At 38.5% G+C, this 20,163-nt stretch overlaps 2 protein-coding genes across 3 annotated transcripts in view; one reads left to right on the top strand and one right to left on the bottom strand.

The window, feature by feature from the left end:
- The window catches only part of LOC126608334 (uncharacterized), a 34,559-nt gene extending 19,857 nt beyond the window's left edge, over nucleotides 1-14,702 (bottom strand). Inside the window, exon 1 of the mRNA XM_050276201.1 lies at nucleotides 14,163-14,702. The gene's annotated coding sequence lies outside the window, so the exon portion shown is untranslated. The remainder of the gene's footprint in view (nucleotides 1-14,162) is intronic.
- LOC126608232 (conserved oligomeric Golgi complex subunit 3-like) lies at nucleotides 6,687-19,671 on the top strand. Of its 2 annotated transcripts, XM_050276083.1 has the most exons (25): nucleotides 6,687-6,908; nucleotides 7,097-7,294; nucleotides 7,373-7,417; nucleotides 7,502-7,576; nucleotides 7,667-7,762; nucleotides 7,888-7,965; nucleotides 8,166-8,276; nucleotides 8,367-8,452; nucleotides 8,625-8,691; nucleotides 8,799-8,861; nucleotides 8,976-9,077; nucleotides 9,270-9,374; nucleotides 9,488-9,580; nucleotides 9,849-9,937; nucleotides 10,194-10,413; nucleotides 10,557-10,643; nucleotides 16,802-16,915; nucleotides 17,005-17,037; nucleotides 17,236-17,322; nucleotides 17,409-17,471; nucleotides 17,799-17,915; nucleotides 18,194-18,286; nucleotides 18,736-18,846; nucleotides 18,991-19,091; nucleotides 19,234-19,671. In XM_050276083.1, exons 1-25 carry the CDS (start codon nucleotides 6,831-6,833, stop codon nucleotides 19,364-19,366), a joined length of 2,445 nt encoding a protein of 814 aa, XP_050132040.1. In that variant the 5' UTR covers nucleotides 6,687-6,830; the 3' UTR covers nucleotides 19,367-19,671. The 2 variants fall into 2 exon arrangements, with proteins under 2 accessions (XP_050132040.1, XP_050132048.1); XM_050276091.1 differs by lacking the exon at nucleotides 8,166-8,276 and having other exon boundaries at nucleotides 6,688-6,908.
- The last annotated feature ends 492 nt before the right edge of the window (nucleotides 19,672-20,163 follow it).

Here is a 20,163-nt window from a genome sequence, read left to right as displayed (position 1 = left end):
TAAAGTCAGCTTATTTGCCCATCGTAGTTAAGTTTTAAAAGAAGAAATGCAAGCTAAGATGGATTAAGAAAGTCTTTTTTTATTTCATGTTGAAGTTACATAAGGATCAACAATAGTTTTACATCATTGGCTAAGGTAGCTATCCTAGAATGACTAACTGAACTTCGGCATCTTCAACTTCAACATTTACTTTCTTTGCTTCCTCAATTCTTCTTGTAAAGTTGTTTCGTACAGATGGTTGCTCCTCCAAACTCTTAATTGAAGAAGACACTTATGTAATCCTGGCTTCCATAACAGAGCCTTCGTCCACAAGTCTCACCAAAGTCCTTGACATTGTCATGGTAATTGACCCCGAAGCATACACCTATGATGATAAAGTGATCAAGAAACCAAAAGCTATGGGGAAGTTTGGGCTTGTGGATACCAGTGCAAGGAAATATTGCTTTATATTCATAAGAGGAATCTACCGGTGTGATTAAGGCTACCTGGCTATTCACAAAGGCCATATGAGTCTTGAAACAAAAGCTGGACGTAGTGCACCTTTCTGAAGATGTTGCAAAAGCCAATAAATGAGAAGTCTATGCAGGCCCCAAAGAGTGCACTATTTCCTCCTCAAAGAAGATTTCAGTATGCAGGCTCGCTCGAGGGTAATGAAGGTCATCAAAAGAACGGTGCATGGTGGAAATCCCTTCACCAATCTCGCGAAGAGACTGAATTCGGGCAACTATGGGTGCCACTTAGGACTTTGAGAGGAAGATAGAAGAAAATTTGAAATTAAGGGGGGAATGACTGAAGAGCTGCGAAGATAAGAGCGCACTGGAGTTTCTGAGAATTCGAAGGCTCGAAGTGGTTAAAATACTTTGCTGATGAGATTAAGGAGGAATTATATAATAAGTGATTACTTAGCGGAGGAGTTCGTGGGGTAGTGCAAAGGGCTTCAGATAAACCAACGGTTGCTTTAAAAAGGCACAAGTTCCGAGTGGATGCGTGCGACGGTTGTTTAATGAGCGACGACTATTTAATCATTATTAGCTCCTGGGATTGCAACCTTAACAATGATTAAAGGGGGCACTATTTGGGTTAATATTTGAACTTTAGGCTGTAAGTATAAGGAAGCCCAAAAACACCAATTAAAGGAATACCTGCCTGAAGCTCAGTATCAGGCCCATAGACAAGTTGGTGCATTCTGATTAATGTATAGGCGATGTGCCTATGATTTAAGTGTCAAATGATGGGGACTAACTCACAATCAGCCAAAAAACACTTTTCGATGGCAATACAAGTAAAAAGCTGATGACTCGCTACCCTTCAACAACTTTCGAGCAAGAGTAAAGCTACTGCAGTCGGGCTAATCTACCTATAAAAGGAGGAAGAGGCCTCAGAGACAAGGATACTCAACCAATCAAACAAACAAACATACAAACTCTGCTCTCAAGCTAGATTTGCATCTATAAGCTGTAATCAGCCCAGATCTCAATCCTTTTCAGGATCATCCCCCACAAAAGCCATCTTTTGTCTAGTTTAGAAGCTCTGCTATCACCCTTAGTGGCGTAGCATCGATTATCTCGTGTAAACTTGTTTACCATCCATCCATTCTTAGCATATAAACCTTGTAAACTCAAAAGAGAAGTGATTGCAAGAAGTTCAACCTTGCCCGACAAGGTGAAATCTTGCTCAAAGCTCTTTGTTTGTCTTATAAGTTAATAGATCTACTGCTTAATGTATTCTCTAATATGTATTCAAGTTATATCCATCTGTTTTCCTACTTTAAGAGTCTCATTTGTGCCCGGATTTGGTCACCTTAATGAATATGCCTTCATTTAAAACCAATCAAGAATCGAGTAGGTGACTTAAGGGGATATTGACTCCCCTCACTTGAACATACAAGACTATGAACTGAAAGTCCTTGGTCACAAGGCAAGAAAAAGAACTTAATGTGGACTTAACCCATCCACGACAATCCTTTGATAACAAGAAGTCCGAGTAACTTGGGGCGAAAGTAATCGACTAAATACACTTATTATACATCTGTTATACTGAGATAGCAGTGGCACGCCTAGCACTCAATTAGTTTTGATTGCGAGCCTCAAGGTATACACCTAAGGCCCTACAAAGGCACCTTTCAAAACTAACTTTATCCTCTTCTTGCAGCACATCAGCAAGCAAGAGCCCGACTATATATCCAAAGTGCCAATCCCTTGGGGAGTTGTGCTAAGAGCCGAGGAGCTCTTTCCGGAGAAATCTTCGCCCGAACAAAGTGTAGGGCTGATAATTGGGTTTGGTGCTTGAGTGTGATAATTGAAGTGGGTGTCTCGAGATTTAGGGGGTTTAATTGAGGTACGTTAATTTCTAGGGTTTTGATAATTCTGCAACTCCTCGAGTGTTAGTATGTTGTTGGGGTTGGCTTAGAGAGACGGGTGTTCTTGGGTTCTCAGGTTTTATTCAATCAACGTTGTTTAGATCTTTGAACTTCGGGTGGCGTCTGTTTATGGTAATGGGGTTTGTGACAATTAGCATCTGGCTTGCTTATATTAGACTCGTTGATTTCGTGGGTTGTTGGATTATGGGTTGTTTTATTTGGTGTTTGTTAATCATTACTTGGCTTAGATGTGGTTCTTGGAGTGCTTTGCTTTTATTTTGGGGTGCCCGAGATTGCTCTTTGTGTATTTTGCATCTGTTGGGTTCCCTATTGTGCGTCTTGAGTGAATTGCTCATCTTTTCTCTTAATCTTCCGATTAGGCCTCCCAATCAGTTTACTAGTTTTGTGCTGATTAGCTGCTTTTGCTCGTTTATTATGTTTTTATCTATTTGTTCTGGAGATTGTATTTTTTTTCTTTGACGGCTGGATTCCCCCACATTTCTTCTATTTAAGTTGGTGGTGGCTTGGGTTTTATTTCATCTGGTCTTCCCACTTCTCTGCATTTCTATTTTCGTTGGTTTGCAGGATAGGTGCATAGAGACGTAAAAATATTTGCGTGAACTTCATAAATTTTTCTAAGGCTCCGAACGTTGAAGGGTAAGTGTTTTTGAGCTAAGTTCAATTTTTAATTCGATTCTCTACTGTTAGCATAGATTGTCATCATTTCTTCCCTTTTGCTGTGAATTATTTCCGGATTTTGTTGTGCTGTTAGGTCAGGAGCTCCAAGTCTTTACAAATGTGAGCTTTTTCAGTAGGTGTCTTTTGTAAAAAGGTTTTAATCTTTCTCATAAATATAGTTTTTTTCAGTTATGCAATACTTTGAATGGGTGTATTTTTCTCTTTCCTGATTGCTGATTTAATTTGGGTTTTATTAAGAGTTTAATTGAAGGTTTAATTCGGGTTTGTAGTTGGGGTTTAATTGAGGGTTTTGCTTTACTTAGCTTGAATTGAGATTCTACTCCCCATAAAGTTAATCAAAGCACTATGAATCTAGTAATGATAAAATGTGGTTGGTATTATTTACCAAAAAGGAAAAATTGTAATTGGCATGCATTTGGTTAAAAGACTAATTTTCTTTACAAGAACTTGAATAAAAAGTAGACCATGAGTGAAAACCAACCAACAACGATTATGGTGATTCAGTAATTTAAACATAAACCAGCTTTGAGAGTCATACTCACCCATTGTCGGTTTTCCTTGCGAGCATATTTCCTACCCAAAGTTTCTCAAACTATGTTCTCAAACCACTGCATCGGCATATCTTTCCAACTTCTAATAGTCTTTGGTCCCCATACTTTCCAGAATTCGTTTTGGATCTTAATAATAGCTGCTATATTTCTTGGAATTGTCAATGATTTCACTTCTTCGTTTTCTTTTCTTTTTGAAAAGCATGAGTGTGAAGTTTGATCACTGAGTTTGACAAACAAATATATTGAACTTTTCAAATAGACTTTACATTTATCCCATAGATTTTTCTCCTTTTCTTTTTCTGATTGTTGTTGGCATGCTGAGGAAAAAAATTATATTAATGGCTGTTCATTTACCTCTGTAGTATTTTATTGTTATTCTGATCTCCACTGGTTCTTTATGGTGTGGTTTTTCAATCAGTTAATAGTTTTTAAAAATTGAAATAACGTTATAGTTCTAAGCGTAATCATTTGATTAGTCTTCCTTTTAGCATAATTCCTGGAGACCAAGGATCTAACCATGTACAAGACCCAGCTATATGGTTTATTTCTATTTGCACTTGGTGGGCTTTTATTTCATTATAGCCTATCATTTCATTTCAGATAGGTGAGGCAGTTGCAAAATGTTACAACGGTGTATTAAGTTTTGGTGTATTCTTAATTGATATTATAAACATTAGGAAAATTTATAGCCATATATCAAATTTTAAGACTTTTAACTTGCAGCCATTTTTATTGATTTCTGTAAAGATTCTAATGGTTTTTTGTTTTTAAAATTGTCTCTGTTAGATTATTGTTTTTCAATTTAAATTTTACTCTTTTCCAACTTAGGGTGCTTCATTGAATAAATGATACAGATTTTTCTTGAAGTCATTTCGTTGTTTGTTTTCCTTTAGGGATTGTTGTGCTTCGGTTAGTACCATTCAGGTCTGTCCATTTGTCAATCGGCACTGCTAATTTTTGTGAATGTGTGGCAAGACATTGGTGATGCAATTTGTCTAGGTAAAATAGAGATCATCTTTTAAAGTTAAACATGGTCCACTTTCTGCAAAAAAAAAAAAATGGCAAAATGGTTAACCATCTGTTGGCAAAAACTAATTAGTGACATCTTGATCAACCTGCACAGATTGCTATCTAGCCACTGAGCATTATGTTTGGGGTATAGGGTGCATTTTCTATGGTATGGGGTGTCCGAGAGAAACGGTTTCAAAATTAGGTCTGTTTGGATTTCAAGGATTACGTTTACTATTTTGTTTGTAAAATTTGCAAAGAGATGGGGGTGTTTTAGTTTTTATGTTTAATGTCTTGAGAATTACCCTTTATTTGGTGCACTTTTACATATTGAGTCCGTTATACCGTCACAATTTAAGTTACTTTTATTGTATCTGTTTGTTTGCATTTCGAATTCTTAATTGCAATCTCACTTCTTTTTTGCAGTTTAGATCGGGCTCACATCATAGAATCATAATCTGCTCTTGTTGTTGCCTTTAATGAAGGGGTTCAAAGCCATTACGTTTCAATCAAGCCTTTGGTATGTCCTGAACTTCAATACGTTGTTTCCCCACTCTTTCCATTTCAAACAATGCGAGTTTATAATTTTTAAAATGACTGTTTGGTTTTTTTTGGATTATATTATATGTTTGCTCTATGCTTTGTTTCTCATTCTTGGTTAACTTCGTGATCTCTGATTGTCTAGAGGTCCGATAGTTCTTTCCTTTTTTTTGGTTTAAATTTTGTCTATGCAATTCTGTTATTGTTTGAAAGTCTCTTGGTGTCTTTGTGATTCTTATTTAACCCAGTGTTCTTAATTGTTTATCAAATGTTATTAGGCGTTTTATACGTTTTTTGTTGGTTGCTTCCTTTCTTTATTGCGTTCTAAATTTTCCAAATCGTTCTTTGAAGGTCAGTTACTTTGGTTGGTTGGTGTTTTTGTTAGGTTTTTCTGGTAGTCAATTGTCTCATCCTCCCTGAAGTGCTTTAATAAGTGCCGTTAACAACTGCAATCTCTCAACAAACCAGACATATTTCCAAAAAAAATCACAATTTCCATATTTCAATTTTTAAAAATTTTAACTGTGTTATTCTAAGACCTACAAGCTAAACATATTTTTCTAAAAAACATAAATATTGACACTATATTTTTTTGTGATTCCGGGTAGATAAAATGGTGAAAGATATTGATTGAAGCGAACAACAAATTCTAGGAGGAGTTTTGGTTAAAAATTTAAAGAAACTGATTGAGGCTCGAAACAATGAAAATAATCGAGGAACCAAAAAGATATATAGAGAAACTGCTCCAGGACCCAATACAAAGAAAACAGTGAAAATAGAAAAAACAAGGATGTGTTTGCATGTTTATGGTAAAGGTGTAAACCGAAACAAATTGGTGGTTCACACTATCCATTCATCTGAAAATCGTAGTAATTTGCCGAAAGAATAAGTTCCGTTGGATGAAGAAGTTTAGCATTTTTTGGGGCGTTTTTCGATGGGATCTAGGCTAGCCTGCAGAACATATATTTTTCCATCTTAACTTCAAGGCCAATATATGTGTTAAATGCATGTTGCTCCTGTTTGTTAGGAAACAGAGCATTTTTTCCAATCATATCTTTTGTAATCAGCTTGGTTGAATGTATGTAAAAGCGGAACTACTTATCTTACTGATACCGTTCACTCATCTATCTTTTTTTTTTCGTTCATGATTATGTTGAATTTTTTTTCAAGTTACATGTGTTTAATTCATGTGGTTAAGATTCGTGCATTCAAGTCCCGCAGCAACGCGCGAGCATTTTATCTAGTTAAAACTAAAAAGAATATTAGTCAGACTTAAAAAATGGATACAAATTAAAAATAAAATATATGAAAAATATTTTTTAAAAAATATTAAAAATTAATAATATGTTTTCCAATTTTAAAATTACGATATGCTGACATGTAAAATAATTTAATCTTTAAATAATGACGCGGATAAAAGTGAAGGGACGGACAAAAAAAACAAGCGAGCTCGCACCAACTGTTTCCAACTCGAAGACGACGTCGTCTTGTTCTACCCAACATAAATGCTTTGCGTTTAAATCTTTATCGTTGAAAGAGAGAGCGAAGGACTGAGAAAAAACTCGACTGAGAGAAAAGAGGGCGGAGGAGAGGAGGCGAATTGTGGATGACGACGACGGCGACTGCAACCGTTGTATGAACCGACTTTGTTGTGAGTTGAAGAGGATTGAGAAATGGCGGCAACCAAACCCGGCGTTCCGAAATCTGGAGCCATTTCCAAGGGCTACAACTTCGCATCTCACTGGGAACAGGTGCTTCTTCTTCTTTTTCTTTCTCCTCCTCGTTGCCCTAGATTCAGTTTTTCCATTGAAACAACTCCTTTTTCGTCTACATCTGAGTTTTCTGCAATTTTCTCCACTTTATTGCAATTAGCTTGCTTTCAGATCGGATCGGATCCTCTCGATATGAATTTTGATGTATTGCTTTCTTTCCTCTGCAGAAAACTCCGTTATCAGAGCAGCAGCAAGCGGCCATTACAACGCTCTCGCATTGCGTTGCAGAGCGGCCGTTCCCACCCAATTTGGCTCAGGACGGCACCACAGGCCACCAGAATGGCCTAACTGTCTCCACCAAGGACAGCACTTTCGGCTTGGAACACTCCGCTGCCATTGAAGCTGTTCTTGTCAATACGAATCAGGTACATTTTCGCCATCACATTCCGTTATCTATTACAATTCGATGGCTTTCTCACTGAATTAGCTTTTGCTACTTGTAGTTTTACAAATGGTTTACAGATCTTGAAGCAGCATTGAAGTCGGAGGTTGGTAATCGATTCTTGCAGCAAACTTATGTTGTAATTAAGTGTAAATATAAGCTCATTGCACATAAATTTTTCACATTTTAGACAGAGGAGAAGTATCGACACTATGTAGACACTTTGACAGAACGCATTCAGACATGTGATGGCATACTCGGTCAGGTAATGGCGATATGTCTATCGGTATCGTTGAAGCCATCTTTGTTTTAAGTTGTTGTGCTTGTTTGAAATAGTTGGTTCCTTTCTGTGCAGGTGGCTGACACCCTAGAGTTGTTTAATGAACTACAGAACCAGCATCAAGCAGTAGCAACAAAGACTAGAACTCTTCACGATGCTTGCGATAGACTGGTGGGACTTTCTTTCTAATGTTACCCCTTTTATTTCGTCCACTTTCTTGGTGTCAGTTTAATTCATGGTTGTGGGGGCCTGGAAACATATTTAAAACTTGATGTCTCCTCATTTTTCATTTGCAGTTAATAGAGAAACAACGGCTGATTGAGTTTTCAGAAGCACTCCGTAGTAAGCTCAACTACTTTGATGAATTGGAGAATGTAAGGTTTGAATCTACCTTACCTAGAGATATTTTGTTTGCTGACGTTGTGGTTTTGTTAAATATATGTGGTATGCATAGCAGCTTGGATAAACTTTTATTTTTGAACTAACAATTTAATTGATTCTTTTTCCAAAGCTTTTTAAGTTTTAAAAAATCTGCCTGAGTCAGTTTCTCCTTAGTATGAATTCTCCTTATCAGGCATTACTTAGTGTTACATTGAAGTTAATATACTTTGAAGCTTTGTGCCAAGGATGTTACCTTCTTTTTTTTGTTCGGATGCGTGAGAAAATATCACGATGCACAAATTGTGTATGTAATACAAACCACTTAATATATTTATATATTCATCCTATTAGTATGTTATATATAATTCATGTTTAATTTTTCAACTGTGTGCAGATTACTACCAATTTTTATTCTCCAAACATGAATGTTCTGCACGAGAACTTTCTCCCTCTTCTCAAACGCCTTGATGAGTGCATATCGTAAGTTCTCTACCTTCTTTGTTAGTAACTGTGTGCAATTCTATGCTTCAGACACTATTCAGTTAAAATCCTTGGAAGTTTGTAATTCATACTAGGAAGCATTAAGCATTTGATAAAGATATATTTGTTGGATTAGAACTTACTGGTTTCAAACAATTTGTGCATACTTTAGGTACGTCGAAAGCAATCCACAGTATGCAGAATCCAGTGTTTACCTGCTCAAATTTCGACAATTGCAGGTATAATTTGCAAGAGCGTTGATTAGGTGAATAGTATAGAACAGAGATTGTCTTCCAGTAAGATTAATTTGACCTTCAATAATATATAATTTACTTGTTTTGTACAGTCTCGAGCCTTGGGAATGATTCGTTCTCATGTACTTTCAGTTCTCAAAGGTGCTTCTTCTCAGGTAATGTTAACTTGTTGAACTGAATTACCATTAACACGTCGTAGTAGACTTCTGTCTTAATATGCATTAATGTATATTACTTGGCTTTGAATTATGGACACTGTCTTGCATCAGGTACAAGCAGCTATCCGGAGCAGTGGTGGCAATAACACATCTGTTTCTGAGGGTGTAGAAGCATCGGTTATATATGTCCGTTTCAAGGCAGCAGCAAGTGAGGTAACATTAATGATGCTATTAATTTGATTAATGCATTTAACCAGCCAGGGTGTGAAAAGTTGAAAGCAAGATGTGTCTGGAAAACATTTTAAGTTCTACCCTACTTTTTGAATGCTGGTGTGCAACGCTGTTCTTTTGGTTTTTAACTTCACACTTGTTTGTTTTGATGTCTAACAAGTAGAGTCCTTGCAGCTTAAGCCAGTGCTGGAGGAAATTGAAAGCAGAGCATCAAGGAAAGAATATACTCAGATCCTTACAGAATGCCACAAACTATACTGTGAACAGAGACTTTCGTTGGTGAGCTGATGAAATTTTTTTTATTTTGAAAAGGATCATTAGTTGTTTACCGTACTAATTCATTCCTTCATTTTATGACTTGTAATCAATCCACCTTTTTAATGCATTTTCAGGTAAGAGGTATAGTACATCAACGAATATCCGAATTCGCGAAGAAAGAGGCCTTGCCATCACTGACTAGATCTGGATGTGCATATCTAATGCAGGTAAGATATAAATGTTGCAAGGACGTTCATTGAGGAAAGACTCCTTAAAAACAAATACAAGCGAAAGATTTGTCTATCATTGAATATAAGGTGAGGATGGGGTGATTGGCCCTGACCTCTTTAATGATAGCGGGCAGTATCTTTGATGCTTGATGTAATGTGATATGCAACTTATTCTCATGTATGAATTTGAGCTGCATACATTGTGAACATTTATGTTGTAGGACAGCAAAGTTTCCATTGTAATTGAAACCACTATTTATTGCAGGTCTGCCAGCTAGAGCACCAACTTTTTGTTCATTTTTTTCCATCTTCTGCAGAGGACGTTTCAAGTTTGGCTCCATTGATAGATCCTATGTAGGTCCCATTATATTTTTTGTTTTCAGTTCTTTTCTCTCGTTTTCTGCTTTCTTGAGAGGCTGACATGTAATAATGGGTTAGGCAATCTCTTTTAAACTACATGTGCCAAAAGTGAATGAAGCTTGATTGGTTTGGTCCTTTCCACTTCATTCCTTGTTAAGCTGTTACATTGTAGTATGGAGGTTGGCTGGTTGATTGGTTTATGCACACTTTAAACTATATAATAACCTCCTTTTGGTGATAATTCATGCAGGTCTACATATTTATATGATACACTGCGGCCAAAACTTATTCATGAAACAAATGTTGATTTTCTTTGTGAACTTGTTGATATATTGAAAGCTGAAGTCCTAGGTGAACAGTTAAGTCGGAGGACTGAATCATTAGCTGGTCTACGTCCTACATTAGAGAGAATTCTTGCCGATGTTCATGAGCGGTTAACTTTCCGTGCTCGAACACATATTCGTGATGAGGTGACTTCTATTCCTGAGAGTTCTCATTGTTTGTTGAGTTGTTACCTTTTTTTCTTAATTTTCCAGTTAATCTTGTTTTCTTGACTAGCTACCACTTTTTCCTTTTTAAATGTCTTAAAACCTCTCTCTTGTTTTTTTTCCAGATAGCAAATTATTTTCCTCTGGATGAAGACTTGGATTACCCTGCAAAGCTGGAAGGATCTGCGGCACATCAACTTGAAACTACTTCTGTAACTTTTTTCCCATTTCCTTTTTTAACTTCTATGGATTTCTGAGATAAATTTTTGTTTACGTTGCCTGATGCATATAGGCATATAGGACATCCACACATGGTTTAATAATTTTAATTTTCCATTATGTTTCATGACCTTGATGAATTATTGATTCAGTCTGGTGAGATTGATTGTTCACTTAATGGAATATCCACAACCTGGAAACAAACTGTCTCTTTCTTTTTTTTTTCTTTTTTTTTTAAATTTTATTTTATTTTGTATTTTTATTTTTATACAAGTGATATTTGGAGTCATACAATGAAGCTCTGGGAGAGAGTCATTGAGCATAGATTGAGGCAAGAGACACGGGTTTCGGACAACCAATTCGGGTTCATGCCAGGGCGCTCAACCATGGAGGCAATCTATCTCTTACGAAGATTGATGGAAAGATATAGAGATGGGAAAAAGGATTTACACATGGTCTTTATAGATTTGGAGAAAGCGTACGATAGGGTCCCAAGAGACATTCTTTGGAGGATTTTAGAGAAGAAAGGAGTACGAGTAGCATATATCCAAGCTATAAAGGATATGTATGAAGGAGCAAAGACTGCCGTAAGAACTCATGAAGGACAAACTGAAAGCTTTCCCATAACTGTAGGATTACATCAAGGCTCATCCTTAAGTCCTTACCTTTTTGCGTTGGTAATGGATGAGTTAACAGGACATATTCAAGATGATATTCCTTGGTGTATGCTTTTCGCAGACGATATAGTGTTGATAGATGAAACTCAGGAAGGGGTAAATGCAAAGCTTAACCTTTGGAAAGAAGTGTTGGAATCTAAAGGTCTTCGCCTAAGCCGATCAAAGACAGAATATATGGAGTGCAAGTTCAGTGCAAATGGAGGCCAAAACGAGTTAGGGGTGAGGATCGGTGATCAAGAAATACCAAAGAGCGATCGTTTTCGTTACCTAGGATCTATCTTGCAAAAGAACGGAGAATTAGATGGAGATCTCAACCATAGAATACAAGCTGGATGGATGAAGTGGAAGAGTGCATCCGGCGTGTTGTGTGACCGCCGTATGCCATTGAAGCTCAAGGGAAAATTTTATAGGACGGCAATAAGGCCGGCGATGCTGTATGGCACAGAATGTTGGGCGGTGAAGCATCAACACGTACACAAAATGGGTGTAGCGGAGATGAGGATGCTTCGTTGGATGTGTGGGCACACGAGAAATGATAAGATTAGGAATGAGGATATCCGGGGTAAAGTAGGAGTAGCAGAAATTGAAGGAAAGATGAGAGAAAATCGGTTACGGTGGTTTGGACATGTGCAAAGAAGGCCTACTGACGCTCCGATTAGAAGATGCGACTATGGGATAGAGGTTCAGGGCCGAAGGGGTAGAGGAAGACCTAGGAAAACTTTGGAAGAGACTCTAAGAAAAGACTTAGAGTACTTGGATCTAACGAAGGACATGACACAGGACCGAGCACAATGGCGTTCTAAGATTCATGTAGCCGATCCCACTCAGTGACTTGGATTTTCCAAGTCTCCAACCGAGAAGTTTTCCTCACTCAGGAAATTAAGGGAACACTACCTCAACCTACATGCTCCACTCACAAAGCTCCAACAAAAGAAAATTCAAAGAACTTAGCGAAGAAGGTTTTGGTGTATTTAACACAATACGTTGAAATGAAGGAAAGCATATTTATTGATATCCCCGATAAGCTACAAATATGTACATATAAAAAAAAAAGGTCGTACCCAGTGCACAAGGCTCCCGCTTTACGCAGGGTCTGGGAGAGGTGAATATGTACATATACATGAGTCAAAATAAACAAACAAGAGAGCCTTCACAAAGGTTGCTTAGGAGAAGTCGCAGCAGTCGGTAGAGCCCCAGAAAGAGAAGGCACCGGAGGGGGATCATTCGGAGCCTCAGTACTGGACAGAACCCTAGAAGGAGGAGGCATCAGAGGTTGATCATTTGGAGCTTCATTACGCGGTACAGCCCCAGAAGACGAAGGCAATAAATGCCTTTGGAACAAACCCACAAATCTCTGATGATCAAGTAAAACCTGACCATCAGATTCCTTCATCTGGTCCAGCTTCCTCTTCATGTTTGTAGCATAGTCATGTGCGAGACGGTGCAACTGTTTATTCTCATGCTTAAGCCCTCTAATCTCCTGTTTGAGACTCATCACTTCAGCCGCCAATGATTCAACTTGGCGGGTTCGAGCAAATAGGCGTTGGGCCATATTAGACACAGAACCTGCACACTGAACACTGAGAGCCAGAGAATCCTTAACAGCTAACTCATCAGATCGTTTGGAAAGTAGTCTGTTATCTTTGGGAGTGAGAAGGTTCCTGGCCACCACCGCAGCGGTCATATCATTCTTCATAACGGAATCCCCAACGGTAAGAGGACCAGTAGGGGAGACGAAGGATGGGCGCCATATGTTGTCTGGAGAAGGCGGGGCTGCCTCTTCAACAAGGTTCAAATCAAAACGACGGTCGGAAGGGCCAGACATTTTCAAAGGTGTTGAAGAGAGAAGAGGTCGAACAAATCAAGATCTTAGAAGTGTAAGAATGGAGCTTCTACTGGTGGAGATTCAAGTGTGCTTTGGAACTTAATGCCAGCCCCTATAAAAATCTGCACTCGACGGAGCTTCAGAAATCGAAGAGGCGCCTGCTCAGAAATCGAAGAGGCGTTTGCTTTCTCAAAAGCTGGGCTGCTCAGAGACCACGAGGGTCGATCTCAGAAATCGAAGAGGCGTCTGCTTTCTCAAAAGTTGGGCTGCTCAAAGACCACGAAGGCCGATCTCAGAAATCGAAGAGGCGCTTGCTTTCTCAAAAGTTGGGCTGCTCAGAGACCACGAGGGCCGATCTCAGAAATCGAAGAGGCACCTACTTTTCCAGCCTTGGCAGCACCTGTCACACGCACACTCAGCTTTGCGGAAATTATGGGCATTCTGTCGAAGACTTCTGGTGAAGTAGAAAGCACATGAGTCTTACTGTTCAATCACCCACTTCCCACACGCAATAGTAGCTCATGTGTATCACAGATAACTTTGCCAAAGTTCTCTGCCAAAGTTGAGCACGTGAAGCTTGCAGCTTCCACTACATCGCTCTGACCAAGACGGGTAAAAGAATAGCAAAGAAACAGCACTAACAAAGTTTAGACACATAAATTTTGAAGGTCTAGCTACCCCATATTATTACCCACAAGGGTAAAGGAACAGTATCACTGCTGGATAATTGGAAAGTCCCTGTGTGTCACCCTCTGTGCTTCGTGGCAAGGTAGACTAGCAAACATGCCCAACCTTTACTCACATTCGAGAAAACACTCCCAACAAGATTGCTTGCTCCAAAATCGAAGAGGCACCGTCCTCCGAATCTCGAGAGCCAGACTCCCAACATGACTACTTTCTCAAAAATCGAAGAGAGGGTAAAGGAACAGTACCATTGCTGGATAATTGGAAAGTCCCTGTGTGTCAACCTCTATGCTTCGTGGCAAGGTAGACTAGCAAACATGCCCAACCTTTACTCACATTCGAGAAAACACTCCCAACAAGATTGCTTGCTCCAAAATCGAAGAGGCACCGCCCTCCGAATCTCGAGAGCCAGACTCCCAACATGATTACTTTCCCAAAAATCGAAGAGACACCGCTCTCCGAATCTCGAGAGCCAGACCCCCAGAATGATTGCTTTCTCAAAAATCGAAGAGACATCGTTCTCCGAATCTCGAGAGCCAGATCCCTGATAGGATTGCTTGTTCGAAAACCGAAGAGGCAACACTTTCCCAACTACAAGAGCCGGATCTCCTTGGATAAAGCTGTCTGTAATCTTCACACGCAACATCAGCTTTCCACATACCACAGACCACTTTTTCAAAGTGCTCTGACAGGGTAAAGGAATAGCATTATTACTTGTTGTTAAGGAGACTCCTATATATGTCAACCTCCATCCCCAACGGACAGACAGACCTGCAAAAATGCTCAACCCTTCCTCATATATGAGAGGGCACTCTCAACGAAGCCTTTCGAAATATTCAGCTTTCTTTCACCCCGATAATACCTCTGCAAACAAGTTATACTAGAGCAAGAATATCTCATATCATCAGTGTTAAAAGCAAGAGTATCCCATATCATGCTTTTTCCCTGTCTTTTCCTTTGGCCTTGTTCTTACCTGCAAGACAAGGAGAAAGAGAGCAATCAGTCAGCATTTGGAATCAAGCTTCCAGCCAGGAACTGACTGCCTGGAACTTACTTACCTGGCATTGCTCTCGAGTACTCATCTTCAACATCTTATGCTTCCAGGGAAGATACCGCATCTGCCTGAGGAACAGATAGGGCAAGTGAGAAGGATACAAGGAAGCATGTGGAGACAAGCGTAACAGCACACGTGCCGATACATCCATTACTCTGTCAAAGCAAAAGTATCCCATATCAGTAGGGTCGAACGTACTCTAGATTTGATGGACTTGTTTTGACCCTCAAATTCTTCAGTCGGCCTTATACTCTGGAGGAAACCAGAAAACCCTCCAGCTCAGTTCAAGAATAAGCCTGTGGAAAGTTACTTCTTCAAAAGCAAAAGTATCCCATATCATCTCTTCTCATTTTTCTTCTCTTTATCCTTCATGCTGCCTGCAAGATAGGGAGAATGTGAACAATCAGCCGGAGCTCTGATTGCTTACCTTGTCTGTCACCTCTTTCAGCAAATCCCCTAGCTCGGCAACTTGAGGGACTCCTACTACATGGTTTGTATCGCGCTTGACCAAGCCTGAAACTACAAGTAAGCTTCGAGTGAAATTGATACATTACCTTGTGCATCTCCACCAGTTAAAGATACCACCCCTGGATGGAGAAAGAGTACTTCCAGAGAAGATGCCACATCTACCTATGAGACAGATAAGGCAAGTCAAGACGATACCACATTCCGATACTTAGAAGTTTCGTGATTACGAGATCATTCTCCCACAATATTTCCTAATGTCATTGGTACTAAATCATTCACCTGTACTCACTAAAGGAAAGCTTGAACCTATGTACTTGTGTAAACCCTTCACAATTAATGAGAACTCCTCTATTCCGTGGACGTAGCCAATCTGGGTGAACCACGTACATCTTGTGTTTGCTTTCCTATCTATATCCATTTATATACTTATCCACACTAATGATCGGAGCAATCTAGCGAAGATCACAAAAAGCGACCGTTTTCTCTACCTAGGATATATCGTGCAAGAGAACGGAGAATTAGAGAGAGATCTCAACCATAGAATAGAAGTTGGATAGATGAAGTGTAAGAGTGCATCCGGCAGGTTGTGTGACCGTCGTAGGCCACTGAAGCTCAAGGGAAAATTTTATAGGACGGCAATAAGGCCAGCGATGTTGTATGACACAGAATGTTGGGCGGTGAAGCATCAACACGTACACAAAATGGGTGTGGCGGAGACGAGGATGCTTCGTGGGATGTGTGGGCACACAAGAAATGATAAGATTGGAAATGAGGATATTCGAGGTAAAGTAGGAGTGGCCGAAATTGAAGGAAAGATGAGAGAAAATCGGTTCCGGTGATTTGGACATGTGCAAAGAAGGCCTACTGACGCTCCGGTTCGAAGATGTGACTACGGGACAGAGGTTCAGGGCCAAAGGGGTAGAGGAAGACCTAGGAAAACTTTGGAAGAGACTCTAAGAAAAGACTTAGAGTACTTGGTTCTAACGGAGGACATGACACAAAACCGAGCGCAATGGCGTTCTAGGATTCATATAGCCGACCCCACTTAGTGGGAAAAGGCTTTGTTGTTGTTGTTGTTGTGTATACAAGTGATATTTGGGAGGTGAGAATAGAACATAGGACCTAAGGTGACATTTAGTGACCTTAGAACTTATTGATCACTTCTTGTATCAAATATATCCTTTAATTTTGCAGTCTACCTCTAGGGACACTAGTATGCCTTTGCCCTTGTAACATGTTTCCAAGCTGGTAATTTCAGATTACTCATGCACGATTGAATATATCTTTTATGGAAGTTGGTGTAAGTGGTTACACTATTGTTGGCTCCAGTTTTGCATCGTTTCTGGTTGATTGAATGTCCTTACCTCCAATTGTTTTATATATATATATATATATGGATCGATTTTCTCATCTTTCCTTATCTTTATCCTTTGTCAAACACAGGCTGATGAAAACCTTGTTTTTAAAACATGGTATCCACCTCTAGAGAAAACGATATCTTGCCTTTCAAAGTTGTATCGCTGTTTAGAACCAGAAGTTTTTACTGGTTTAGCACAGGTATTTAAGCCTTTGCTCAGCATTCAAACTTGTCTTGAATAAATGCCCTTCATATAAATTTGTTAAACAATTATTTTTTTGGTATTCAGGAAGTAGTTGAAGTTTGTTCAGAATCTATCCAGGTGAGCTACTGAATATGTACCGTCTTATGCAGTGCATTTTGAGTTTCTGTGTGCATAATTCCACTTAATTTTTTGTGTGTTACCTCTACTGTCATATTATCCCTGTTTATTAAGATGATGGGATTTGTTTAGCATGGGCTTAATATTGTGACTTACTTTTCTGGTGCTATCTTGATTGTTGTTTCTTTTATCTGCCAGAAAGCGGGCAAACTCATCACAAAGAGATCATCCCCAATGGACGGTCAGCTTTTCCTCTTAAAGCATCTTCTTATCTTAAGGGAGCAGGTGATTTTTCCTTCTTTCTTGATTATGTATCATGGATAATTGTTCTTTAAAAATAACTTGTTAATGCATCTATCTTGTCTTCCCAGATTGCGCCTTTTGATATTGAGTTTTCTGTCACACATAAGGAACTTGATTTCTCGCACTTGCTGGTTAGTTTTCTAACTTTAAAGTTCTCCTATTCAATGTATTATATAGTGTTCAGTAAAGTTCTATTAATGTTTGATATATCCTCTCGGTCTTTACTGCAATGATGCAACAATATGTCATTATTTCGATTACAATATGTGGAAATTTTGAATTTTGAAATAAAGCCAATTTTTGTTTTCTTTTCAATCAAGTCAGTTCTCTAGTATGGATAGTATTTCATTGACAAAGATGTCTAGAATGTTTTGTTTCGGGCAATAAGTATTAAAATTTAATTAAATGCCTGAATTTTGATGGAATGAAAATCTTAATATTTTTTAATCTTCTGGCAGGAGCATCTAAGACGAATTCTTAGAGGTCAAGCCTCTCTATCTGATTGGTCCAGGTCAACTTCACTAGCAAGAACACTATCTCCCCGAGTTTTAGAAAGTCAAATAGATGCCAAAAAGGTTTGTCAATCAATGATTTCTTAGTTTATTTTTAGAGCATAACTTTAATTATTAAGTGGCTTTAAGCTGCTTTGGATCATTTTTGTTGTTGTTGTTGTTGTATTCTTTCACCGCGGTGTGTTTCTCTGCTAACCCCGTTTGCCTCCCTTTTCTCCATTAGATAGGATTGCAGAGCAAGATTTCGTTTATACTTTTCACTTTGGTTCATTTTCTGGAGATTCTTCATTGTATTATTCAAAATAATTTGTCGGTAATCCATTGATGTAATGTACTTGCAGGAATTGGAGAAAAGCCTGAAAACCACTGGTGAGGAGTTCATTATGTCTGTGACGAAGCTAGTTGTGGATCCTATGCTTTCATTTATTACCAAGGTTTGTGTTTGTCATTTCCCCCTTTAGTAATATGGAAGCATAGATACAAGTATACAATTAAAAATCAAACAGAACATTAGAATAAATTGCCGAAATCCACATTTGACATGTGAATAGCTCATGTACTTACAGATATGTTGGAAACTTTTCTAACTTTACATCTCCATAAACTCATATCTGAGTGCTTCTTACAGCTTAAAACCCATATCATTAAAAAATGCTAACACAATCTTTATCCGTAGATTCCTATGGCATGTTGTTGAGGTACCTGGACGGATCGATGGATCCATAACTGAGTGCTCGACTGCCCGTTATAACTTAAATTCACAATGTCATTAGGGATCCTGCGTTTACTAAGTTTGGTCACATTTAGATATGATTTCTCATGGTTTTTCTACATCTGTATTTCAAAAGTTCGTTCATGTCTAAAAGGTTTTGATTGTATTTAGGTCACAGCTGTGAAAGCTAGTCAGAATCCAAAGGTAGAGTCGGTTATGTCCAAACCAATAAAAGATCAAGCTTTTGCAACCCCGGATAAGGTGGCAGAACTTGTTCAAAAGGTATGCATAATTGCTCGTTTTCTTTGACTACGGTGGAGAGCCGTGTTAGGGAGGGCCATCTACATATTTGTTTGCTAGGGTTCTTGTTTTGCGGTCTACATACTTGATAACAACAGCTAAGTCTCATAATGTACACTGGAACAGGTAGCTGCTGCAATTCAGCAAGAGTTGCCAATGGTAATGACGAAAATGAAGCTTTATTTGCAGAACCCATATACACGAACTATACTGTTCAAAGCTATAAAGTAAGTACAGAATTCACTCGTACAAGATGAAAATTTAGGGTCCTCAACAGATTAAGTTGATATTTTCACTTGACGACTGATCGGTTTATCTTCCTTTCATAACTCGGTCCTGACAAGCTTTCTTCTTTCCTCTTTTCTGCAGGACAAATATTGTCGAAGCACATGTTCGAGTACAGACCCTGCTGAAGGACGAGTATTCAGCGGAAGAGGTACAAGGCATCATACACATGCCTTCCATACAAGAACTACATGCACAACTTGATAATCTCCTTTAGAGTGCGAAAGCCAATGCCTCGCACCATATAAGTTGTTCTTATTAGCCGCGCGATTTAAAGGTTATTTTTTCATAGATAAGAGAAATCCTGCAATGTCGAACCAGTTTTACGAAACGACGATAATATGTATCATTTTTTGTACCGTATAAAGGGCCTATGGGCGGTCTTATAGGTTTTTTGTAGAACTGCTCGTGAGCTGTTTTTGTTCGATTTCAATTTCCAAGTTTTGGTTCAATGAAGCACAATTTGTATTTTGAAAACGGAATATGTGCTATTTGCAACTGGGAAAGAAATGTTACTTGTTAGTTTGACTGTATAAACTATAAACGAGTAATTATGTTGAATTAGTCCTCGGATTATTATTCAAGTGAAAATAAGCCCCTAACCTTTTTTATTTTTGGAAATATATAGTTCATAAATATATTAAACTGCCCATTTCCATCCTACTAAAAAAAATCAATGTTGATTACCCAATTTCCAGTCAACTTAAGTTATGCAACTTGTAGGCGATTCTTTTGAGTATAAATTGGCAGTTTATAAGGAGTTTAAAGATTTGTTTTCCCCAAAATAAAAAGTCTAGAGAGGTAACTTAGATTCGATTTTCGCTAAAAGCGAATTTGAATTAATTGTCAGCTTATTGTGAGGCTTAGCGTACCCCTCTCCCCTTAGAATAGATAATATCATTTGTTAAAAAAAAAAAATTATTGACAACAAAATTCAAAGCCTATAAGCAAGTTTAAGGGCGAGAAAATGACAGTAGTCATTTTAAAGTGCAAGTCGCATCATTTGACAAACTG

Source organism: Malus sylvestris, chromosome 2 (assembly GCF_916048215.2).
Source record: "Malus sylvestris chromosome 2, drMalSylv7.2, whole genome shotgun sequence".
Classification (NCBI taxonomy): Eukaryota; Viridiplantae; Streptophyta; class Magnoliopsida; order Rosales; family Rosaceae; genus Malus; species Malus sylvestris.
This window is presented reverse-complemented; position numbering and strand designations above follow the sequence as displayed.